Genomic DNA, 25,739 nt, shown 5'->3' on the forward strand with positions numbered 1-25,739 from the left:
TAGGGTCAGAAGTACTACCAGCTTTAAACAATGGAATGACTTTACTGTGCTTCATTAAATCTGGAAACACACCATTGTCTACACATTTATTAAATATACATGATAGATAGGGAGCTATGCAATCAATCACGGAGTTAATGACTTTAACAGAGAGACCATGAAGATCTGCAGTCTTTTTGATTTCTAAAGATTTAAAAGCTCTTAAGACGTCCCTAGGACTCACGTGTGTAAATGTTAGTTTATCTACTTTGGACGTATCTATGTGCTCCCTTACAAGTGATTGAGCGAGTGCAGGAGATGACTTCAAGTCCTTGGTAGTCGAAAATGGAATGTCAGTAAAGAATTTTTCAAAAGCTTCAGCAACTTGCTTATCATTTGTGAGTAGTTTACCGTCAATTTGTAATTGATACTCGAGATCGCGTGCTTTGACTTTCCCAGTTTCGCTATTAATAACTTTCCAAGTCATTTTAATAATATCTGAGCTACCTTTAATTTTACTGCTAACAAACATTGCCTTCGCGGTAACGCAAACACGTTTGAAAACTTTTGAATACTGTTTTACATAGTCGTGAAAAGCTATGCTTTGATTGTATGTTCTTTCTTCGTAAAGTTCATACAACCTGTTTCTACTCTTATAAATTCCTACCGTCGCCCAGTCACTAAAAATTGGTGTGTCTGCTTTCTTAATTGTTTTTGCCTTAAATACTTTATTAAATTCCGATTTTGTTAGATTAAATAGGGAGTTATATAACAAATTTGGGTCATCACAGTAAGGAAGTGCAATCTTATGACAAGCCGCCATTGCTAGCCCGTTGAATTTGAATTTGAACTAATATAAGTATTTAATTACTATTTTGTCACATATATCAAAATCATTAAAACTGTAAGTAAATCATTTACTAAAAGTTCAAAACTTCTCGCAAAGTAAATATAAAAACATTGGTCGTGGGTAATTTATTTTTTACGAAATGGCAACGCAGGGTGGGATGACGTCAGCTGGGCTAACCTTGAAATGTGAACTGTCACTTTTGAGCTTATCTGGTCTTCTTATACCATGACCCATTGTACCCAATTTGGGCATCTTTATCAACGTCATGCTAGATAAAAATGGTGGAGGGATTCCTTTGTATTTTCTGCATTTAAACTTATATTTAATACATAAATATATAAGGTAAATAAACTGAACTCCTATTTCCTACCGGGTTACCTTTATTAACATGAGTATACGAATGATGATGGTCATTGGTACATTAAAAATGGCTGCATTACTTACCTGTGGCTCTACTCACTCTTTTAGGGAATATGTGCGTGACTTTTCTAGCTTATGACGTATATTACTCGTTTTTTTTTCTAAAAACAAGGGAAAATACCAGAACGTAACGTCGACAATATGTCACCGTTATCGATCACATCACATGTTATTATCTCTAACAATAACAGATAGTGCTTTGTTCACATTCGCAGTAAAATCTTATGAACTAGATACCTGAAGCTATCTGAATACATTTTGTTGCACATACCTTTATTATTTCGTTTATTGCTTAAAAACGTACGCACGAATTGTTTTTTAAGGGTATTTGTAACTTATAAAATATTATGCAGGTAAATATATGCCTACCTTTATAGTGTTATATGAAGTACTTACTAACTTACTTAGGTGCTAAGAGTAATGCTGCTGGAATCTAGACATAGATTTTAGTAATACAAAAAGTAAAGTCTAAAATCTACCAGTGATATTATTACAAAGTAAAGAGGCGTGTCCAATAACCGAACGTGCCTCCGCATTGCAATGTCGATGTTTGCCGTCCAAACGGGTCTGTAGAACTTTTAATCAGTGTTAAGACCTTTATTAATCTGGTGCAAAGTACGTGTAGGTACGGCCACGATTACTAATATGTATACACTTTGATACCATGTCTCATTAACTTTTTGACATATTAAACCGTACTTAAGTCTCATTAAATGTCAAATATGATAGTGCGACAGGGTTCTAAAGTGGGTACATAATATTGCTTATGACTGTACATACTATGTAACCGAGAGGTCAATTTAAACCTGACAGTAAATAGGTAAACAATAGGTCTTCTTCTATCGTGTGGGTTGTGAGGTGGATTACCAACCCCATTAACCCTGGTGTCAGGGTTACTATTGAGCTGCCAAAGGCCCCTGACATAGCTCACGTAACGACTACTAACTGGCATCAGTAAGCAGTAACCGGGACCAACGGTAGCACGGGTCATCTTACTTTCGGAAAATCTGGTAAAAACTAGGGATCATAAAGTGATTTTCGTAATATGTCCCCACCGGGATATGAACCCAGGAACTCCGGATCGTGAGCCGAACGCTCAAACCCCTGGACTACGGAGGCCGTTAACGATAGGTAATACACGTATAGACCTTCTGACACAGGTGTTTCACACTTACTAGGAGGTCACAACTGCAAATTTTATTATATAGGTACCACCTTTGTTAAAAAAATATAATATATTATTTTTTATATAGAAGAGACACTTTCCGCCCCGCACCGATAGTACCGATGATACGATCTTGATTAACCCATCCCTGATTTGCGTCCTGCCTTCAGGCTGTAAGGAGTAAGGAACACGCGTAGACTGTCTGTCTCGCTCGCACAGGGTAAAGCGGCACAAACAGAGCTGCGCGTGTTGGTACTGCATCTTTTTATATGGACTGTCCGGGGTGTGGCTGTAATAGCGAATATCTGTCCATGCTTCGAAAGGCACTTTAGTCCATCAGCCGATTATAGAGTCATGTTAGTCATCGCCAAGTCGACGACCTGCAACTGGTTATCTCCAACAAACTGCAAAACGCTTCGTGGTGGATTACGCGCCAGCCCCCTCCGGAAGTACCAAACTCGTCATCATCATCTTAGCATTTTCCGGTTTTTCACGAGGTCCACAGGTTAGGTAACCTAAAGATACCGAAAACTAACACAAAATATTATTCAAAACGCATTACGACAGCTAAGCTGCAGTGAAATTTTGTCCATTGCCAATTAGTGTATGGTTCGGTGCTATGAACACTAACAAATTAATTGCAACAATAAATAACCCCTTGTTATTGATAAAGACACTATCTTAACTGCAGTATCTAAGCTTCTGCGGGCCAGGGTATTCAGTGAAGTAACCACAGATTATACAAACAAGGGAGATATGCCCTCAGCACTAAATAACACGAGTCCGCATGACGCCTGTTAATTTAATCCGCGATACCGACCCCGCCGGCGTGGTCGACGACTTCCCTCATTCAGCGTTTATCGCTATCGACCCACTAGGGTCGATTAATTCTTTCAAATATTTTTCGTCTCAGACGACGCCCTGAGCCGAGGTTCGCGCCCAACTGGGCACCCTCAAGTCTGTTGTCTTAAACGTTGTACCGGATGAAAGCCTTCAGCGCTCTCCATTTGTCCGGCCAAGTAGTTAATGCCGTCTGCAGCAAATTTACAATAAGTCACGTCAAAAAAAATGTTAAAATTAATCCGCATGTCGCGTGTGAAGACCGGATTGTTACATAGATTTACCCGCAGTTCATTGCGTAGTAACACAAGCGCTAGTTGTGGTTGCGAGTTATCTAAGTAGCAATGAATGACGTGGAAAGTTTTTTAATACGATCGTTGTCTCATATAATATGGCTGTTATGTGCACATTTCTGTCTGAGCATCGGCTATGCAGGCTCTCGCGGCATCTCTCTGTAACAAGAACTCTGTGGGAACAACACAGTTACCATTAGTGTTGTAGCGATAGTGACTATCGATAGTATCGACTGGTTTATGTGTAGCCGATATCCTAGCGTAGAGTAGTATCCTCGAATATATGTAGTCGATAGATATAATATAAGTATATTTATTATTGTTGTTCGACGTGGACATGGACATTTGTTTAGCCCTTTGTTTAGTTTTAAATTATTTTAATTTTAATTAGGCTAACTAACCACATTGGTGTGTGTGTGCGTGAGAGATTCGCAGGAGCCTATGCCAGTTATAAATTGACGGGTGTTAGATATATTTTATCGCTCATCTAGAAAGCTTCCCGTCAATCAATAGCGCCCGCCGAGCCGCGTCGCTGTGATTTATGTAATAGCGCGTATACAAACCAAAACATTACTATAATTCTCGCAAGCAGAACGCTTTCGGTAACGTACGAGTATCTGTGTGCATTGCGCTTGAGTTAAAGTCGCGGGCGGTGGGTTAACATTTCAAATACTTACTTAAGATATTCATACATTTACTTTCATATAGATACATTTGCGCGCAATATATCGTAAACCGCGTAAAGTAAGGAAACATTTTAGATTATTTAGGTACAATCAGTAAGGGAATCAATTTCTTGAAATGGGATTGATATAATCTATATCATACCTCTCCGGTTGACGAGGGGAGGCTTGTATCCAGTAGAGATATACGTAGGTACTTATAGACTGTTTTTATGTACAGCTTTGTGGTGTGGAAAAGGCGAATAGCATCGTGTAATGGTAGGCACGTAAGCTTTGCTTTAATGAGTTGGGGTAGAAGAGAGCAGGAATGAAAAAAGATTAATGACATGATAATAGAAAGAAATAAATAAAAAAAACGACGGCGACGGTTTAAATAAAACTGATGTCTAAGTTAAGGTTTGAGAATTTTAATAATAGGCGATAAAGCGGCAGTAGGTATAGTATACTTACTCTGTTTCTCAAAGAGGCAAGTATACCTACCTGCCTGGTCTGCATGACAACCGAACGCGAATTATATCGAGCGACCAATAAACGATACGAATGCTCTCTACGTAGATGGACGTTAAACGGCTATTGGTCGAAGCGCTCAATATAATTAGCGCCGCGCGCGGCGCGGTTGTCATGCAGACCCGGCTCAGCATTTTAAATAATCTGTTGTGTGTCGTTATGCCTCCTAGACACTAATAATAACTAAAATATTTGGAAAAGATGTATGAGGCTGGTGACGCAGAGAAACAATATTTGTATTGTGCTGTTAGATGTGTAAGTAGTTGAAATCCTGCTAATAAGTAGGTATCGAATGAGGTCAGTATCATGGAAAAGAAGAAAGAGGTTGGAAGGGCCTTAACGTGCATTTTGTATGAGAACCGCTGTCGCCGGTTCAATCCCGCCCTCTTTTACTACTACTCCTGCAAAGAGATAAATACGATAGCTCTACTGCTTCTCAAATTCCATAGCCAATTTACCGGAAATGTATAGTTTATGCAGTAGGCAATTTTCGTAAGATATTGCATAAGTACAAAACATGTTTTTGATGAACAGCCAATCATACTAAGGTTTTTAGCTTTCCTGTGGAGGGATGTAAGGAGGGATCCCCTTGCATGATAGTCGATAGTTGTTTTTTTTCCCAGCCGGATATAAATGCACAACACGACCTTGTAATATACTATCGCGGAGCTCTGTGCGTCGTAAAGTTTGCGGACGCGTGGAGTGCAAAGTTGAAGTTAGAACTGTTTGCTCATTAGTACGGCACACGTTTCGCACTCACTTGGCCCTTCCAACCTCTTTCTTCTAAGCCGTGGTCAGTATAGTTATGGTGCTCAACACTCGACATACAAGCGGAAGGAATCAAGCCGGATAGTCTGCCTGGCACTCGAGCACATAGACGAGTCACTCGAGTCAGCCGCAGCGTCAGTCTGCTAGCTAACAGACATGTCTCTTAAGATTATTTTTCCAGTAGTTTAGCTTCTGTTTGTAACATGATCACGATATCTACTGCAAAGTCTCGGATGACGTTTGCCGTGGGCTTTCCAGTAGGTAAATAAGAAAGCAATTTTCTTGAGGAGTAGAGTAGAATCAGTCTGCCGCCCATTTAAAGGTCCATAAAACCAGAAAGGACACAATTCCTCAGTCGGTTTTTACGACATGCTCTGATGTTTTTTATTCGCTCCCAGTTTGACCTCACCGCCAGCGTGGTGGATAATTTCCGTCAATCAGCGCTTATCGCCATCGGCCGACTAGGGGCGGTTAAATTGTTTCAAATTTAAACTGTTCTGATGACGCCCTAAGCCCAGGTTCACCAGAGCCTAATCGGGCACTGTCAGGCCTATTGTCTTAAATTTTTATACCAGATGAGACTGAGGCTAACCTACAATAAGTCACGACCACAGAAATTTAATCATCTCCCTGGCATTAGTTTTTCACAGGGTCGCTTACCTAACCTGAAGATTTGACAGGTCCGGTTACCGGTTTTGCCTGCCTGACCTGCCAACCCGCGAAGGGAAAACCAGCTCAATACAGGTTAGGTCACATTCTCGGGAACGTGGGTTTCCTCACGATGTTTTCCTTCAGCGCTGAGCACGAGATAATCATTTATGATCCAAATTGGTTTAGGCCTGTGCTGAATTCGAACCTGCGCCTTCAAAGTGAGAGGCAAGCGTTCTACCAACTGGGCTACCACGGTTCATTTGACCACAGACATTTAATACCTTAAATAATTCACCTCAAAAAAATCTAGCATAGAAGGAATACTTCAAAGTAAAATGACACACAAATTATACTAATCTCTCAATATTAATCTTGTATCCTATGAATAAACATCATTAGTCACAAACTAAATTGTTTAGACTTACCTAGACCGGGTTCTAGTTCAAAGCAAGAAACTACTGCCAAGGATTAAACACGTATGTCGTGATATCCATTAGGGCGATGATACTAAAATAATCGACACTCCACCCGGAACGACGAATCAATAAATATTTACAGAGTTGCCCACGTTACTGGTAATACATACTTACCTACGCAAATGCACATCGAACGCTTCGCACTCCAAAGCTATACAGACTGATATTTTTATTGTAGATATGTATGTAGGTATAGGCCAGAACAGCAAATATAATTATAATATGAAATAAACAACCATTGCCGACGTATTCAGTGAAAGGCCTAAAACGCTTTATACTTACCACTTAAATAGACATCCCATGTTAGAATATCTAACTCAATTGACGATTGTCTGAAAGTAACACGATCCGTGCTTCGGAAGGCACGTTAAGCCGTTGGTCCCAAGTACCTACTACTTACTGATGTAAATACGTAGAGTGTTTACTTGAGTCGTGACAGAGTTGATGAGGTTGGTAATCCACCTCACAACCCACACGATAGAAGAAGATTATTTTGATTCAATGAACAATAAAACTTTCATTTTTGGAGATTAACACGAAGAGAGGTTTCATCAAGAGGAACAAACCACGACACATGGTATTTTGTGGGATATTTAGTCGACTATTTATACAGAGAAGATAGTACTTTATGGTGGCAATTATAGTATTCGTGCTACCAAAATATCTCAACCTTCACCAGGTATTTATAGATCTATTAATCATTACACAATCACTAATAGGTACTCCGTTTAAATTTAGAAATGGATTTAATATTTATATTGAGCTATAGCTTCAAGGATTCAATATACTTTTTCTCTCTAGCTAGACTCTCGTTTCTCACGACTGAGCAAAGGCCAATAGGTTACTTAATAAAAATATTTTCTTCAGGATCATTTGTAGAAAAACAATTCTGAATGCATAGTCTGAACCGCTAAATAGTCAGTCTTGACTGTAACGTTCGTATTCTACAAAGATTATGAAAACTACAGTGGTAGTCTAAAAATGTTCATAAAGTATGAGTAAACAAATATTTGTAAGTAAGTACTAAATTCAAATTCAAATTCAAAAATATCTTTATTCAGTAGGTAACATAGTTACACTTTGAATCGTCAATTTTACATAACGAACGTCTCATCCGCCTAAAACTACTGCAGCTTCTCACAACCTGTATAGCCGGGGAAAAGAAGCTGCAAGAAAAACCTCGGCAGAGGGCCCAGGACGTTCTTTAAAAAAATAAAAATAAACATAAAACATAAAATATTGGTATACAATTGAGTAATTTAGCTGCCTAATATCAGTTCTCAGACAGTTAATCCCATGCATTCATATCTTCTAAATAATCACTAACTTTATAATAACCTTATTATCAGGATCAAAAAATGTTTTTACTAAATCATGAAAAGGGAAGACGTCGAAATCGATGCCGATTAATTAATTTCACTATTCTCGCATTCTGTGGAGCCCTATTGTTTTCTCTTCAATCAATGGCTTTAATTCAATAAACGTATAACTTACCCATAAATAAACAAAATTAGATCACGCTTATGGGCGCACCACCACGTGTGTGGTGAAGAGGAGGTCGTTGCCTCTGACAAACAAAGAATGATTTTTTCAATCATTCTTTGTACGCCCAAGATCAAGCTTTGTATTTCCACAAACTTCCTTCAACCCATAAGTATCTCAAAAATTGTGAGATGATGCTCATGTTCGCATGCGCCTTACTACCGGATGAAAGCTCTCGGCGATTCTCGTTTGCCTTGTTTAGTATATGCCATCAGAGGCATGATGACTCCGATATTTGGTAGAGTACCTAGGTAGATACCATTCATTACAAACCAAGTATTTTGCCCGTCCTGCATGAGTTACATTTACATTATGATGAACGGACAAACAGCAAGCATTTTCTACCTGATGTTAGCCGAAGCCCACTTTTACGTTGACAGCGTAACCCATGCAGCGGCGGCAGAGATACCTAAACGAAGGTTTTTAGTCCACACTACCTGGGGTTTAAAATGGCCACATCGAAACAATTCATCTAAGAAAGCAATATTGTAGTTTGACACTTGCGCATATAAAAGTAAGTGCGCAATGCAAACAAATGCCAAATAGCAATATTGCTTTCTTAGATGAATTGCTTCGATGTGGCCATTTTAACTCCCCAGCTCTCTCCTGACTAAGTTTATGTACACAAAATGGTACGAAGCACGAATTTTATTCACGTTATTGTTAAATTAAGAAAATTAGAGAAGAATAGAATAGAAATGATTTATTATTTCCTGAGTAGTAACCGATATGAACACAAAAATACAGAGAACTTTCGTACTTCTTTGTAGAAAGAACGTAGTACTGAATATGAAGATATACCAGTTACACCGTCACCATCACAACAAGATGTTGACACACGTTTGATACAACAGAATACTTGACACGTACAGGCACTTAATAGTCATTAGTGTTGGAGAGTAGACCATTCTCCACTTAATTAACATTTGGCGTAAGTATACTTATAGCTCAGTAATTTAGGAGATATAAAGTTTAAGGGTAGTAGGCTGAGCTGTAGGCCATCTACGGGGTCCACAGGTGGCCGATAGTGCGATGAGCTGCGAATATAAAAATAAGCAGTTCCCGACCAAACAGCGACAGGATTAGCAGAACGTAGTGGGTAGCTCACTGGGACGGGCTAACGTATAAAATGCTTCTTAGGTTCTATGACGATCTTGTGACGTAGCGAGTAGGCGCCGCTCCTTCAAAAGCGCACCCCTGATGCCGGGCAGCAGCAGTATCAGTACTGGTTGGAGGCCTAGGAAATGGATTCTGGTACGGCTCTAGCTAGAAATTGGTCGGTGTACTGCGAACGGATGGCGATTGGGGCAACCACCGTTCTACACGCCTTATCTATGGAGTATTGAAGGCGATTACTCCACCGACAAGAGCGCAGCTCTTAGATAAAGAGAGAGAGAGAAAGTTTCCGGGAGTTTTGAAAATTGGTTATTTTATACATTTCTACCTGATCTTTTCATCTTTCTGAATTTCAACTTTGCTGTCTCGTACCTTTGTCGCTCGTGAAACCATACGAGTATTGTAAAAACATTGTTTTACCAAATATCAAACAGAGTCATAACGGTTTCAGACTGATAGTCAAGCAGGTAATGAAAATAGATGAAAGTTTCTTTATTTTGTATTAAAACCGGAAAGTCTACTCCAATAGGTACCTGTTTCGTATATTAAGTAAGTAAGGATATCTACATAATTATCAAAACTCCCGAACTTTCCGCGCAAAACTGGACTGTAAATAAAAGATCGATATCTATACAAATTAATTCTGAAATGTAGGCTAAAAGTAAAATATCAATAAATGAATAAAGCTGTAGGTAATAAGTACGGTTTGCAATTTAACCATGGTTTTGTTACCGTTGTATTGTTTTATGAAAACAGGCAATATTCAAATAACGATTGAGTTATGGGCGTTATAACAGTAATAAGTCTCTGCTTACCCCGGTGGGAAATAGGCGTGAGTTTATGTATGTATGTATAACAGCAATAAAACTAAATAACAATTTGAATAGTATGATGTATTACCTACGTACTTAAATACAGCATGCTTACCTTTTACAACATAGCTTTTTATGAGTCGTGCTAGCTCAGTTAGACGAATACTGGGGGGTTAAAATGGCCACATCGAAGCAATTCATCTAAGAAAGCAATATTGCTATTTGACATTTGCACGTATAAAAGTAAGTGCGCAATGCAAACAAATGTCAAATAGCAATATATATTGCTTTCTTAGATGAATTGCTTCGATGTAGCTATTTTAACCCACCCCCCTGATTATCGACATCGTCTTCGAATTTATGTTTAGACTAGCTTTTGCCCGCGACTTCGTCCGCGTGGCGTGTTATATAAGAGAGAGATCTTTGTGTGTGTGGGAGTGCATATCAAATTTCAAGCATCTAACTTATGCAGTTTAGATTTTTTCATACAATTTTTTTCCCAATAACTCCCATTTTTCAAAATACAGCCAAAAATAAACTTTATTTTTACTAAGGTATGCATGCATGCAATCAATTGATTGAATTGATTTTTTTTTAATTGATTGTTCATTGAGTTTTAATTTTAATACACACTTCCTCTCTTCCCTTCAACGTTGCTGTGCCCTACAGGGTCCATGTTTTAGTTCCTATGCCTATGTAACACCCCATTGTACTACATGGAATGCAATAAATAATTTAATTGAATTGAAAACATCTATCTTACGCGGTTTCGATTTTTTCATACAAATGTTTTTTTCGCGCTAACTCCCGTTTCCGTGGGAATTTTGCAATATCCTGTTGCAACTAAGCTTTAAGTTAACTAAGGTACCTGCATGCCAAATTTCAAGCGTCTAACTTAAGCGGTTTAGATTTTTCATACAAAAGGATTTTCCCGCTAATTTCCGTTCCCGTGGGAATTCCGGGAATTCCTTTCTTAGTGCACTTCTACGGTACCTAAGCTATGTTCCTTCCAAATTTCAAATGCCTACGTTTAGCCGTTCAGGCTATGCGTTGATGTGTCAGTCACTGAGTCTGTCAGTTTCTCCTTTTATTTAGATTTGTTTTTTTCATACAAATGTTTTTTCCCGCTAACTACCGTTCCCGTGGGAATTTTGTAATATCCTGTTGCAACTAAGCTTTCCCAAGTAGCAATCAAGAATTGTGATTAAGTCATATATGTCTAAACTTTAGCTAAAGTGAGATTTATCCAAATCAAATAGGACTTATTAGGACTTCATAAATTCATTTCCTTCTTTAATTCTATATAGTTTTCAACAAATCCTACTTTAGATAATTTAGAATACACAAAACCAAGTTAAGTATTCACAAAACTATTTAGTCTTATCTCAGCCTACTGTTAAGTCTACAAGTATTCTTTTACTTTACTCAGATTATTTGAAGGCTCACTTAACACTAAATTGATTTAGTGAAGTATCAGTTTAGTCTTGTAAAGTAAAAATTGATTGCCTAGATATACTTAAGGCAATTTTTATTATTTGTTGCTCCTATACAAGACTGTTTTATTCGTTTTTGACTACAATAAGTAAAACATAAGAAAAGTCTATTCAATGGACGATAAAATCGAAATAGAAGCAAGCAGAAAGATGGATGAAGTCCAAATAATAAAATGATCTGGTGATTTTCGAAGGCAGAATATTAAATACTTACAGAAAATTAACCTGTGATAATGCACATCCCACTGTTTTTGTTAGCGATGCGATATCTTCTTCATTGCCATCATTTTTTATATCGATTGGTATAACACAATCATTTAATTTTGGCAAAAAAATCGTAAGTTCCTGTTTTTCAAATCCGATCCAGCGTGTGGCGGCCCAGGTACCTACGTCTCGCACAAATCTTCTCAAAAATGACTAAGCTAGTCTAACCTAATCTAAGCGCACGGCAACACTACACCATGAAAAATCGAGTTTTATAGTAAAACCTGCTAAGTTCAAATATAAAATTAGGTACCTATTAGTCTAATAATAAATAAATCCAATCAAAAACATAAATGTGAAATGAGAGCCAAGTTCAATATTATGCAATGCTTTGGTTGTTGACTTCAACGACAAAAGAAGTGAGATCTAAATGGGTGCCAAGTTCAATGGTCAGTCCTGAAATTTATTTATAAGTAACAGTATAACATATCATATCTTCTTATAACATAAATATATTGTAGCCTAAGGTCTGTCTTATTGTAGGTAAGTACATATCCTCGTAACGCGTGGGTCCTTTTAAAAGGACAAATTCAAAACTAAAAGTCGACTTTATAGATATAATACATTTGAATACCTATTAAACTCGTTTAAGATTCACGTTAAGTTAAAAAAAATAAAAAGCCAGTAAAATGGATGTGAGTTGTGTTGTATCGTGGGCGAAAAGCTGACAACCTATCACCGCTAAACACATGTTCTAACTTGCTTACCTACCCTTAAAGTACTTGTCGAATATGGCATCAAGTGGTTTTATGATCACTTAGTGCTCTGCCTACCCCGATATAGGCGTGATTGTATGTTATGTTAAGTTAATCCACATACCTACCACAAAAAGACCGGCTGTCATGAGTTTTGATTACTTACTGATTCTTACATCTATAGTTAGGTACAGGCACTAATTAGGTAATTATGTTAAGCGTTCATAATAGAATCTAATAATTAAAAATTTGCCAGTTTATTATTTTTTCCTTTATATTCATCTAATTACCTATCTTACCAAATACCAAATTTTAACTCTCTAGGATCATCTGGAACTGGGTTAGACTTTTGATTTATAGGTCAGTCAGTCAGTCAATGATAAAAATGAGGATTTTTGTACATTAATATCTAAATAACCGTTTGAGATAAGCTTATGAAATTTAGAACACTTATATGTATCTCACAAGTCTCAATATATGAGCCAAATTTACGATACGATACGATACGATTTGATACGTTTATGTAAAATAGTTTTTGATTTATGAGGGGGTCAAAAGTGGCTGCAAATGGTTCGTGTAATATTACACACGGTGCGGCTCGCCAGTTCTATTTCTTGAACTTGGCTTGATATGCTACCGCGTGTCTAGATACTTTTCTTTCTTCTTTCATTATTTCTTTTAATAATTTTAAAAATGTACCTATTTTTAACTAAGCTTTATTCACAATCATAAACAAAACATATCTATTTTAAGTTTTGTGTATGGTTAAATGCATTTAAAGTGGGCATTAGATTCGATTCCTTTATTTTTTTAGCTTGATAAAGTCATCGGGAGTTACATAGATGATTCTGGCCTTTTTTACCACGACGGAACGGAGCAGGTATATGCGTTTAGAGTGAGAGATGTTTTTAACAATAATGTTTTTGGTGGGCTTAGAAACTACCGCGCACACACACGACGTTAATCAAATTGCAAGGGTTCTTCGTATATACAATATTCAACGGATACTCGTAAATTTTTACAATAATCACATTGTTTCCGTTGGCAATTAGAAGCGCGGTGATCGTACCTACTTTGCGTCAGCGAACCTATGAGAATGTATGCGCGGAGACTCATTAGCAAATTGAGTTTATGTTTGTTAGTTCCAATTGCGATAAATATTAAATAATTAAGTAAATCACATTCCTATCCAAGTAAGAACTCAGCATAACAATATTTTTTATCTTCCACGAGTCGAAAAACTTACCTCTCAAACAAACATACTTTCCATAGGTTTTAAAAGCTTGTTCGATTTTAATTGTTACTTGTTACATAGATGATTCTGGCACAAAATAAACAAACATGATTTTACGACATTACTTTACTAAATCAAAATAGAGGATCACTTTAGACATAAGAGTTTTAAGTAGGAATTCACTAAATACTTTTTGTCTTAAGTTGGTATACTCCTAGACAATTGAAGTAAAATTTATCTTAACTAGTACTTGATGAAGTGCAACTTGACTTTACTTTTCTAAACTGATTCTTACGAAATCAATTGTTTCTAAAGTCTTACTTCATTTAGAAAAATATTACTTAACGCCATTTTGCACTTACAGGAAGAAAACATGTAATATTTTTTTGACAATATTATCGTCAAAAACTGAAGTAAATTAATATATATCTCTGTTGTAGTAACAATTACTGCGTTCAGCTGTCACATATTAATACAAAATGAATTTCTCTATACTATATGTCACCATTTTTTTTATTTGCTGAATAATCAATCCAAATTTTATTATTATTTTTCTGGTATATTAAAGGCCCTTCTGTTTTTTAACACTTTCTATCGATTTTACACGAGAAACAATCATGCGTTTATAATTTCCTGTATGTGAAACGGCAGAATAACCTTTTGTTAAAACAACTTAACAAATATTTTAGACGCCATTTTCTTACAGACTTCATTTCTTGTGTTAATGTAAATGTTCGCCATTATATTCTAAAATAAAGACGCGTGAAGTAAAAATCGTTTTAGTATGACCTGAAGTTTTACTTCGTTAAGTTACAATTGACTCAGTGCAATTCAATCCTATAGTCTTAACTAAGTATTGTAGATATCTTCAAGTATACATTTTTGGTATTAAGTGATACTACAAGAATTCTAAGTTTAGAATACGCAAGAACATTGTCTAAAGTAGGGTTTAAGTCTGACTTAACGTTGTCTTAAGTCTGTCTTGTATAAGAGTTAAAGTATGTGCCCACTTTTACTAAACTGTATCTTCAAGACATCTTGAGGGATATCTTGGAGACATATAAGACTTATCCAAGACAAGGGCTTGATTTAGTCTACTTGCCTTCAAGATATCTACAATTCTCTTTTAAGACAATCGGTTGCTACTTGGGTTAAGTTTACTAAAGTACCCGCATGCCAAATTTCAAACATCTAACTTGAGTGGTTTAGATTTTTCATACAAAAGGATTTTCCCGCTAATTCCCGTTCCCGTGGGAATTTCGGGAATTCCTTTCTTAGTGCACCTCTACGGTATCTAAGGTACCTGCGTGCCAAATTTCAAACATCTAACTTGAATGGTTTAGATTTTTTCATACAAAAGGATTTTCCCGTTAATTCCCGTTCCCGTGGGAATTTCGGGAATTCCTTTCTTAGTACACCTCCACGGTACCTAAGGTACCTGCATGACAAATTTCAAACGTCTAACTTGAGTGGTTTAGATTTTTCATACAAAAGGATTTTCCCGCTAATTCCCGTTCTCGTGGGAATTTCGGGAATTCCTTTCTTAGTGCACCTCTACGGTACCTAAGGTATCTGCATGCCAAATTTCAAACGTCTAACTTGAATGGTTTAGATTTTTTCATACAAAAGGATTTTCCCGTTAATTCCCGTTCCCGTGGGAATTTCGGGAATTCTTTTCTTAGTACACCTCCACGGTACTTAAGGTACCTGCATGACAAATTTCAAACGTCTAACTTGAGTGGTTTAGATTTTTCATACAAAAGGATTTTCCCGCTAATTCCCGTTCCCGTGGGAATTTCGGTAATTCCTTTCTTAATACACCTCCACGGTACCTAAGGTACCTGCATGACAAATTTCAAACGTCTAACTTGAGTGGTTTAGATTTTTCATACAAAAGGATTTTCCCGCTAATTCCCGTTCTCGTGGGAATTTCGGGAATTCCTTTCTTAGTGCACCTCTACGGTACCTAAGGTATCTGCATGCCAAATTTCAAACGTCTAACTTGAGTGGTTTAGATTTTTCATACAAAAGGATTTTCCCGTTAATTCCCTTTCCCGTGGGAATTTCGGGAATTCCTTTCTTAGTACACCTCCACGGTACCTAAGGTACCTGCATGACAAATTTCAAACGTCTAACTTGAGTGGTTTAGATTTTTCATACAAAAGGATTTTCCCGCTAATTCCCGTTCTCGTGGGAATTTCGGGAATTCCTTTCTTAGTGCACCTCTACGGTACCTAAGGTATCTGCATGCCAAATTTCAAACGTCTAACTTGAATGGTTTAGATTTTTTCATACAAAAGGATTTTCCCGTTAATTCCCGTTCCCGTGGGAATTTCGGGAATTCTTTTCTTAGTACACCTCCACGGTACTTAAGGTACCTGCATGACAAATTTCAAACGTCTAACTTGAGTGGTTTAGATTTTTCATACAAAAGGATTTTCCCGCTAATTCCCGTTCCCGTGGGAATTTCGGGAATTCCTTTCTTAATACACCTCCACGGTACCTAAGGTACCTGCATGACAAATTTCAAACGTCTAACTTGAGTGGTTTAGATTTTTCATACAAAAGGATTTTCCCGCTAATTCCCGTTCTCGTGGGAATTTCGGGAATTCCTTTCTTAGTGCACCTCTACGGTACCTAAGGTATCTGCATGCCAAATTTCAAACGTCTAACTTGAGTGGTTTAGATTTTTCATACAAAAGGATTTTTCCGCTAATTCCCGTTCCCTTGGGAATTTCGGGAATTCCTTTCTTAGTACACCTCTACGATATCTAAGGTACTTGTGTGACAAATTTCAAACATCTAACTTGAATGGTTTAGATTTCTCATACAAAAGGATTTTCCCGCTAATTCCCGTTCCCGTAGGAATTTCGGGAATTCCTTTCTTATTGCACCTCTACGATATCTAAGGTACCTGCATGCCAAATTTCAAACGTCTAACTTGAGTGGTTTAGATTTTTCATACAAAAGGATTTCCCTTCACTACTCTGCTCCTATTGACTGTAGCGTGATGAAAAGTATACTATAACCTGTCCAGGAGTGTGAAGAATAATTGTACCAAGTTTCATTAAAATCCGTCCAGTAGTTTTTGTTTCTATAAGGAACATACAGACAGACAGACAGACAGACAGACAGACAGACAGACAGACAGACAGACAGACAGACAGACAGACAAAAATTTTACTGATTGCATTTTTGGCATCAGTATCGATCACTTATCACCCCCTGATAGTTATTTTGAAAAAATATTTAATGTACAGAATTGACCTCTCTACAGATTTATTATATTAGTAAGGATTATTTTCCCTCGTTAAATAGTAAACAAACTAAGTGTAGGTGTTATAATTTCGTTGACGAACTGATTACCTATCCGTTTCTTTGTCTAAAATGAGTATTACCTTATTACTATGATTGATTACTGGGCTTAAAGTTCGTATAAATGTCTATCGAATTACCTCCTCAAGTTTAAAGCGTAGCTAGTCATGTAGTACTATATTAATTGTGGTGTAAGTAATTAGATTTTATCTGTATGTAATGTAACAGTCAGTTGAATAAAAAAACTTATACAAATCAGATCAATTAATTGGCGTAATGTGATTCTAGAAAGAGTTTTAATGTTAATAGATAGCTAGCTATAGCTATGTGTAGGTTCCTGTAGGAATGAGATATAACTGTTTAATAAAGACAGTTGCATCAAAATTTTATCATAAATTCCCTAAATTATGGCGCCTACCTACCCTCTAAGTTAGAAAAGTGATCAAATACTAACTTGAGGTCACTCAGTTTAAAAAAAAAACATCGAAATCATTCCAGTAGCTATGGCGTCATGCGCTTCTTGACACGATCACGAAATCTAGATTTCCGCGGGAATGAGGTATTTTCCCGCCATAAAAAGTAGCCTGTGTCCGTGCCTAAGATCCTATCTTTAAATTAACCAAGTCTTATAAAATTCCGTTCAGACGTTAAGGCGTGAATGAGGCAAACTTTTAAAACAAACAATTAAAAATCACTAACCTAGTTTTCTGTCTACTGCCTACGCCTTAAGTACGATAGCATAAATATTAATAGGCCATATCCTTTTCTAGATTACTATCTATCAGCTAACTAAATTTCATCAAAATCCGTTGAGCCGTTTAGGCATGATAGACAAAACTCCCAGCAAAAACCATAAAAAAATCACTAACTCAATTCAGTTTTCTGCCTACTTCCTACCCCCTAAGTACGATGACGTGATCAATTTGATCGTACAACCGTTTTTAGATAACCAACTATTACCTTACTAAAGGAGATCATCGGATTTCGGCCCAGAAGTCAAAGTGCCGGCCAAAAAATAATTTTACTATATTCCGTTAGATCTTATCAACCTGAGTATTTATTACTATGGCACCAAAGCTGTAGGGTCAATATCTTCGGTTTTATTCGAATTCAAAAAACTGTATTTTTCATACATTTTTGGTCAAAATGTAATGTGCTGGCCAAGTAACAATAATGGTATATATCCTTAGAACTTATCCATCTGAGCATTTATTACTATGGCACCAAAGCTGTAGGGTCAATATTATCGGTTTTATTCGAATTAAAAAAACATGAATTTTCATACATTTTGGTGAAAATGTGAAGTGCTGGCCAAGAAACAATATTGGTATAATCCGTTATAACTTATCCGTTTGACCATTTATTATTATGGCACCAAACGTCTATGGCCATTATTTTGACTTTTGTTGGACTTTACGTTATAGTTTCTGTGTGAAAAGTGCCGGTCAGCAAAAAACACACGTCAAAGCTATCGAGAAGATGTAAACATTATTCACTATGACAAAAATGGGTATGACCGTTAGTTTGGCTTTTGTTAGATTAAAAAAAACTTGATTTTTGATTCATTTTGTAAAAAAATATAATATAACAGGCACGTTATGTAAAGGATCGTCAAAATGTTTATTACTATGGAATTAAACGTCTATGACCACTATTTTGAATTTGATTCGCTTTTTCAAAAATCTGGTGTTTTCATAGATACCTACACTTTGGCGAAAAATGTTTTATCCGGTTTTATAATGGAACTATCTTGCTGAAGGCGTAATATAGTCGTCTTTTTGACACATTTTTATAAATTAAAAATAGGTTTGAGTTTACGCTTTAGAAGCTACTTTTTTTAAGAAATGTGTGTATACAAGGAAAATACAGTGGGGTGATAGAGGTACTACGTTATCGGCCGAGTAGCACCAGGACATTGTGATCGGCATACATGCAAAGTACAACTGCCCGACTCCTGTCTTCCCTAACAGCTACTTCAGACGTCATGCCAAAATACGAGTTTCGTCACTAGATGGCAAGCTTATCTTTGGAGGGTGGTAACCATCTACGGTCATAATAATCAACCTAAACTTAGGCCGTAACGTTAAGTGGAATGCAAAAACTAGAGCCAACGTCATATCTAAAATCAGATGGTATTAATATAGAAGTTCAGCTATCAACACACAAAACAAAAACACAAAGTATTTATCTGACTAATAACTAGTCATTGGGAAAGCTCTGCTTGTTGTCATTGTTAAAATGTATAAAAAATAAAGATTTTAAAAAGTCCAATAAAAGCCAAAGTCAAAATAATGGTCAAAAATGTTTTGCGCCAGATTATCAAATGTTCAAAGTTGTATTAAAGTTGCTTTGTAATCCGCCGTATCGCAATTTTTGCCCATAGCACTTTAGTTTTAAACAAAATAAATAAGAAATCAAGATATTCAAAATAAAATAAAAGCCAAGCTAATGATCGTACATGTTTGGTGCTATAGAAAAAAATGTTAATAGGCATCTACTCGATACTGTCTACATGGTATTTTTGCCGGTCGGCACTTTTCACATTTGAACTAAGACGTAAATTCCAATAAAAGTCAAAATAATGGTCATAGATGTTTGGTGTCATATTAAAACATATTGAGAAGCAATATTAGACAGATTCGACGTATTCTTTTCGATTGCCGGCATTTTAACATATTAACCAAAACGGAAAGTCCAATAAACGTCAAAATAATGGTCATAGAAGTTTGGCGCCATACTAATAAATGTTCTAACGGTCCTTTGTAATACGTCTGTATCCCCTTTTTCCAAACGGACATAATATTTTTTTTTACAAAATGTATGAAAAATCGTGATTTTTAATATCCAATTAAAGCCAAACTAATGGTCATACACGTTTAGTGTCATAGTAAAAAATGATCAGAGCAATCTACTCGAAAGGTTCGACACATTTTTTTTCTCTGGCCGGCACTTTTAAATTTGGGCCGGCCAAAGTATGGAGAGCCGATGATCTCCTTTCATTAAAATCCGTTCAGCCGTTTAGACGTGAAAGAGCAAAAGTCCCAACAAAAACGACTACAAATCACTAAATCAATTTAGTTATCTGCCAACTGCCTACCCCCTAAGAACGATGGCGTGATTATTTATAGCCTATGACCATTTCTAGGTTATCATCTATCACCATACCAAATTTCATCAAAATCCGTTGAGCCGTTTAGGCGTGAAAGAGTAACAGACAGACAGACAGACAGAGTTACTTTCGCATTTATAATATTAGTATGGATTTTTGTTTAAGAATTAACTGTATTTTTATACCAGTTGGTTTTTTTTAAAATAAATAAGTAAATAGAATATTCAATTATTATCACGTGCTCAGCTGTGAAGGAAAACATCATAATGAAACGGAAAAATGCATTTCCCTAATCTTTACATATTGTGCTGGTTTAGTCAGTCAGTTCCGTTAAACACGGAACTTTAAAAACGAAATAACGCGAGGGAGATGATAACTTTAACAACAACTTCTATGCACATGGGAAGATAGAACTGTCAAAGTGAAAATTTGTAATGTCACTTTGGCGTGGCTGAAGTGGTGATGCCCTATGTCGATCGATTTAGTTTCGCCTAACAGTCGGTACATTCTTGAGTAAATATCATGTACCCACTTTAGAACCTTGTCACACTATCAAGTTTGACATTAAATGAGACACATGCGGTTTAATTTGTCAAAAAAGTTAATGTGACATGGTTTCAAAGTGTATACATATTAGTACTCGTGACCGTACTTACTTAATAAAATAAAACTACATTTATCTCCCCACTTAACAATTCTGCCGCCATGATAGTAGCTGAACCTGATAGATTCTAATGCACAATATCTAATCTGCCGTTTCGCTTATCGTTTCAAATCAAAGACAGAAATAAACCAGTTATCTTACTCTCGACTATCGGCTATCCAGCACCTATCAATTTATCGATTGACGAGAATAAACTGTAAAGATAAAATGTGTCCATTGCTGCGCCAATTCGTATTATTTAGTGTAGGTATACCTATAGGTACAATAGGTTTAGGTGCACTCTCGCGTTTTGTACTTTCTAACATACTTTTTAAGGAATTAATTTTTGAACGTATTTTGATAGGAAGGCATAACATAGCGCAGTAAGTAGTGCTTGTTAGTATATAATACCTTCTAATTATTTCCTTTTTCTACCTAATATGTGCGTGTATGAAGCGATTGATGAATGTGGGGGAAGCAAGGGAAGTGTGTCAGGATCGAAGCAAATGGATAGTATCTGCTTACCCCGGTGGGAAATAGACGTGAGTTTATGTATGTATGTGTATGTTCTATCTAAAGTTTAGTTCAGTACTTCAGGGTTTCTCACTAGGTACATCTCAAATACAGCCAAGCGAGCTTTTCAAAGTTGTCTAGGTCTAATTATCCTTTTTTATCCAAGTTCCAAAACTTAAAGTTTAAATCAAACTAGACTACACACATAGCAATATTGTTATTTGACATTTGTTTGCAATGCAAACGCACTTTTAGATGACTTGCTTCTACGTGGCCTTTTTAACCCCCCTAATGAAGATAGTTAAATTCCTAATCCATACGTAACATAGGGTAGCTACTTAAATATTCTCTACCTTCTCCTTGTAGCCGAAGTATACAGGGTGTTAGTGACATCGTAACGAATACTGAGGGGTAAGATTCAGACCATGATTCTGAGTTTCTGAGTCAATATCAAGTGGAATTTTCCGTTGCAAAATAAAGGAGATCATCGGCTCTCCATACTTTGGCCGGCCCAAATTCGAAAGTGCCGGCCAGAGAAAAAAAATGTGTCGAACCTTTCGAGTACATTGCTGTGAACATTTTTTACTATGAAACCAAACGTGTATGACCATTAGTTTGGCTTTAATTGGATTTTAAAAATCTCGATTTTTCATACATTTTGTAAAAAAAATATTATGTCCGTTGGGAATAAAAGGGATACAGGCGTATTACAAAGAACCGTTAGAACATTTATTAGTATGGCGCCAAACTTCTATAACCATTATTTTGACGTTTATTGGACTTTCCGTTTTGGTTAATATGTTAAAATGCCGGCCATCGAATTAAATACGTCAAATCTGTCTAATAGTTGCTTCTCAATATTTTTTAATATGACACCAAATATCTATGACCATTATTTTGACTTTTATTGGAATTTACGTTTTAGTTCAAATGTGAAAAGTGCCGACCACCAAAAATACCATGTTGAGAGTATTGAGTAGATGCCTGTTAACATTTTTTTCTATAGCGCCAAACGTGTATGACCATTAGTTTACCTTTTATTGTATTTTAAAAATCTTGATTTATTTTTTGTTTTGTTTAAAAATAAAGTGCTTTAGGCAAAACTTGCGGTACGGCGGATTACAAAGGACCTTTAGAACATTTAATAATCTGGCGCAAAACATTTTTGACCATTATTTTGACTTTTATTCGTCTCTCTTTCCGTTTTGGTTCAAATGGGAAAATGTCAGCCAGCGAAATAAAATAAGTCAAATCTTTTGGTAAACGACTTGAAACGTATTTTTTTACTATATTACCAAATATCGACTTTGGCTTTTTTAAAAAAAACTTTTTTTATATACATTTTAACAATGACAATAAGCAGAGCTTTCCCTATGACTAGTTATTAGTCAGATAAATACTTTGTGTTTTTGTTTTGTGTGTTGTTAGGTGAACTTCTATATTAATACTATCTGATTTTAGATATGACGTTGGCTGTAGTTATTGCATTCGACTCAACGTTACGGCCTAAGTTTAGGTCGAATTATGGTATTGATTCATCTTGACCGTAGATGGTTACCACCCTCCAAAGATAAGCTTGCCATCTAGTGACGAAACACGTATTTTGGCATGACGTCTGAAGTAGCTGTTAGGGAAGACAGGAGTCGGGCAGTTGTACTTTGTATGTATGCCGATCACAATGTCCTGGTGCTACTCGGCCGACATAGCATCGTACCTCACTTTTCTTAAAAAAAAAATAAGCTTCTAAAGCGTCTATCGCCATCAGGTGAGATAGTGGTCAAACGAAAACCTATTTTTGATTAATAAAAATGTGTCCAAAGACGACCACGATATTACGCCTTTACCTGCATTATCGCCAGATAAAACTTTTTTCGCCAAAGTGTAGGTATCTATGAAAACTCCAGATTTTTGAGAAATCTAATTGAGTTCAAAATAGTGGTCATAGACGTTTAATGTCATAGTAATAAACATTCTCACGATCCTTTAAATAACGCGCCTGTCATATTTTATTTTATAACAAAATAAATCAAGAATCGAGATTTTAAAAATCCAACAACAGCCAAACTAATGGTCATACACGTTTATTGTCATAGTGAATAATGTTTACAGGTATCTTCTCGATAGTTTTGACATGTGTTTTTGCTGACCGGCACTTTTCACTTAGAAACTAAAACGTAAAGTCCAATAAAAGCCAAAATAATGGTCATAGACGTTTGGTGCCATAATAATAAATGGTCAAAGGGATAAGTTTTAACGGGATATACCAATATTGTTTCTTGGCCGGCACTTTACATTTTCACCAAAATGTATGAAAAAACAAGTTTATTTTTTAATTCGAATAAAAACAGAAATATTGACGCTACGGCTTTGGTGCCATAGTAATAAATGCTCAGATGGATAAGTTCTAAGGATATATACCATTATTGTTACTTGGCCGGCACTTTACATTTTCACCAAAAATGTATGAAAAATACAGTTCTTTTAATTCGAATAAAACCGAAGATATTGACCCTACAGCTTTGGTGCCATAGTAATAAATACTCAGACGGATAAGGTCTAACGGAATATAGCAAAATTATTTTTTGGCCGGCACTTTGACTTCTGGGCCGAAATCCGATGATCTCCTTTATGTTGTTTTTTTAGTTCTTTTTAAATTATTTCCAGTTCTATGCTTTTGCGATGGAAAATTTCACTTGATATTAACACAAAAAAATGAGCTGAACCATTCCTCTCAGTATTCGTTACGATGTTACGAGTTGATATCAAGTGGAATTTCATGTCGGAAAATTCATGAAATTTTTTGCGTTTTTTTAATTATTTTAGTTCCATGCGTTTTGGAAGGAAAATTCCACTTGATTTACTTCTAATATCAATTCAGAATCATGGTCTGAACCATCACTCAAAGTTTTCGTTACGATGTCACAAACACCTTGTATGAAATACTTAAATCTGTTTTTTTTGTTGCAGGTATATTTGAAATGAAATGTGAAAATACAGTGAAAGTGTTGATTCGTTGTAAAGAAATGTAGTAAAAATGGTAGTGATGGAAAATGTGTGATGAGAATCTATTACGTTGAAATGCGGTGGTGCGTAGTGTTGTTGGTGTTGGTGGTTGGAGTCCGCAGTCAGAACTGCAGAGGAGAGGAGCCGCGGCTGCGGACGTGCGAGCACGTGTGCGATGACAAGAACAACTGCACCATACGGGCAGCCATACTGCTGCCGGCCAACACCACCTACGACGCTTCACTGGCAGTTGTAAGTTTTTTTTTCACCCACAAACCGGATACTCCACACAAAAATCTTATTTACCATTACCGCGCGAGACTGTCAGTCTGTGCACGCTAAAGTGACCCCCACGAGAAAAAGGTAAACAAAACTCGCCCCAAACTCGTATTGGTGCGGGGCGGAGAGTGTCCCCATACCTACGTAGTATTGTTTATTCTATGTCGACAAAAAAAACACAAATTCGTAGCAAACTAACACACACCACACACACACACACACACACACACACACAACGCGCTGGTGGCTTTTAATAATGTATTGGCCCCGATTCCTGCAGACATCTCTTAATTTTACTTTAAGTTATACCTGTCATTTTCTTATCCGCCGAAAAGGAAAGGGACGGATGATTGACAGCTCTTAATTTTAGGAAGAATGCGTAAATAAATGAATAACCCGGGCGAATTTTTAGACGGTTGTTTTAGATTTGTGCTTAAAATTGACGTGTGTTCCATAAATTTTATGCTTGTCGATTACCCGTCCCTTTCCTTTTCGGCGGATAAGAAAATGACAGATATAACCTAAAATAAAATTAGATGGTATTTACAGGAATTAGCACCATTATGTATGTGAGTGAAATCAATCACAAAATAGCCTTTGTGGTCTAATGATTAGACGATCAAGGTCCGGGTTCGATTCCAATTTTCCAAATCACTTTGTGAGACTGTCATTTGTTTGGGTAGGACACTTAGGATTACTACAGGCTGAATTACATGACTGTCTTTTTGGAAAAATATACATAAAGATAGATGTCGTAAAACATCTCCACCGACCCGATTCACACACAATAAAATGTGTAAAATAGGTGTAACAACTACCTACTCACAGTAGGTACAAAGAAGATTTACTCACAGTTTTCTCTAACTTCTCATAGAAGAATAAAATTGAGTGTACGTATGCGATTGTGGACAAAGGTATCCAGATTATTTTTTGTAAAACAGCTCCTAAGTAAAGCCCCTCAGGGAAATACTGTTTTCCTGCAGTATACTATAACGTCTTTTGTTAAAATAAAGCAAATAGCAATCTCTAGTAATTATGTCTCCCCACATCATTGAGCGAGGGTTTGAGGAAGTATACATACACGTACAC

The 25,739-nt window shown here is 36.5% G+C and overlaps 1 protein-coding gene across 1 annotated transcript in view; it reads left to right on the forward strand.

Annotated features, from left to right (window-relative positions):
* The window catches only part of LOC126380289 (atrial natriuretic peptide receptor 1), a 206,382-nt gene that overhangs the window by 26,427 nt on the left and 154,216 nt on the right, over positions 1-25,739 (forward strand). Inside the window, exon 2 of the mRNA XM_050029595.1 lies at positions 24,336-24,623. Coding sequence (XP_049885552.1) covers positions 24,426-24,623 — 198 coding nt within the window. The 5' untranslated portion in view covers positions 24,336-24,425. The remainder of the gene's footprint in view (positions 1-24,335; positions 24,624-25,739) is intronic.

The sequence above is a fragment of the Pectinophora gossypiella genome, chromosome Z (genome assembly GCF_024362695.1).
Source record: "Pectinophora gossypiella chromosome Z, ilPecGoss1.1, whole genome shotgun sequence".
Classification (NCBI taxonomy): domain Eukaryota; kingdom Metazoa; phylum Arthropoda; class Insecta; order Lepidoptera; family Gelechiidae; genus Pectinophora; species Pectinophora gossypiella.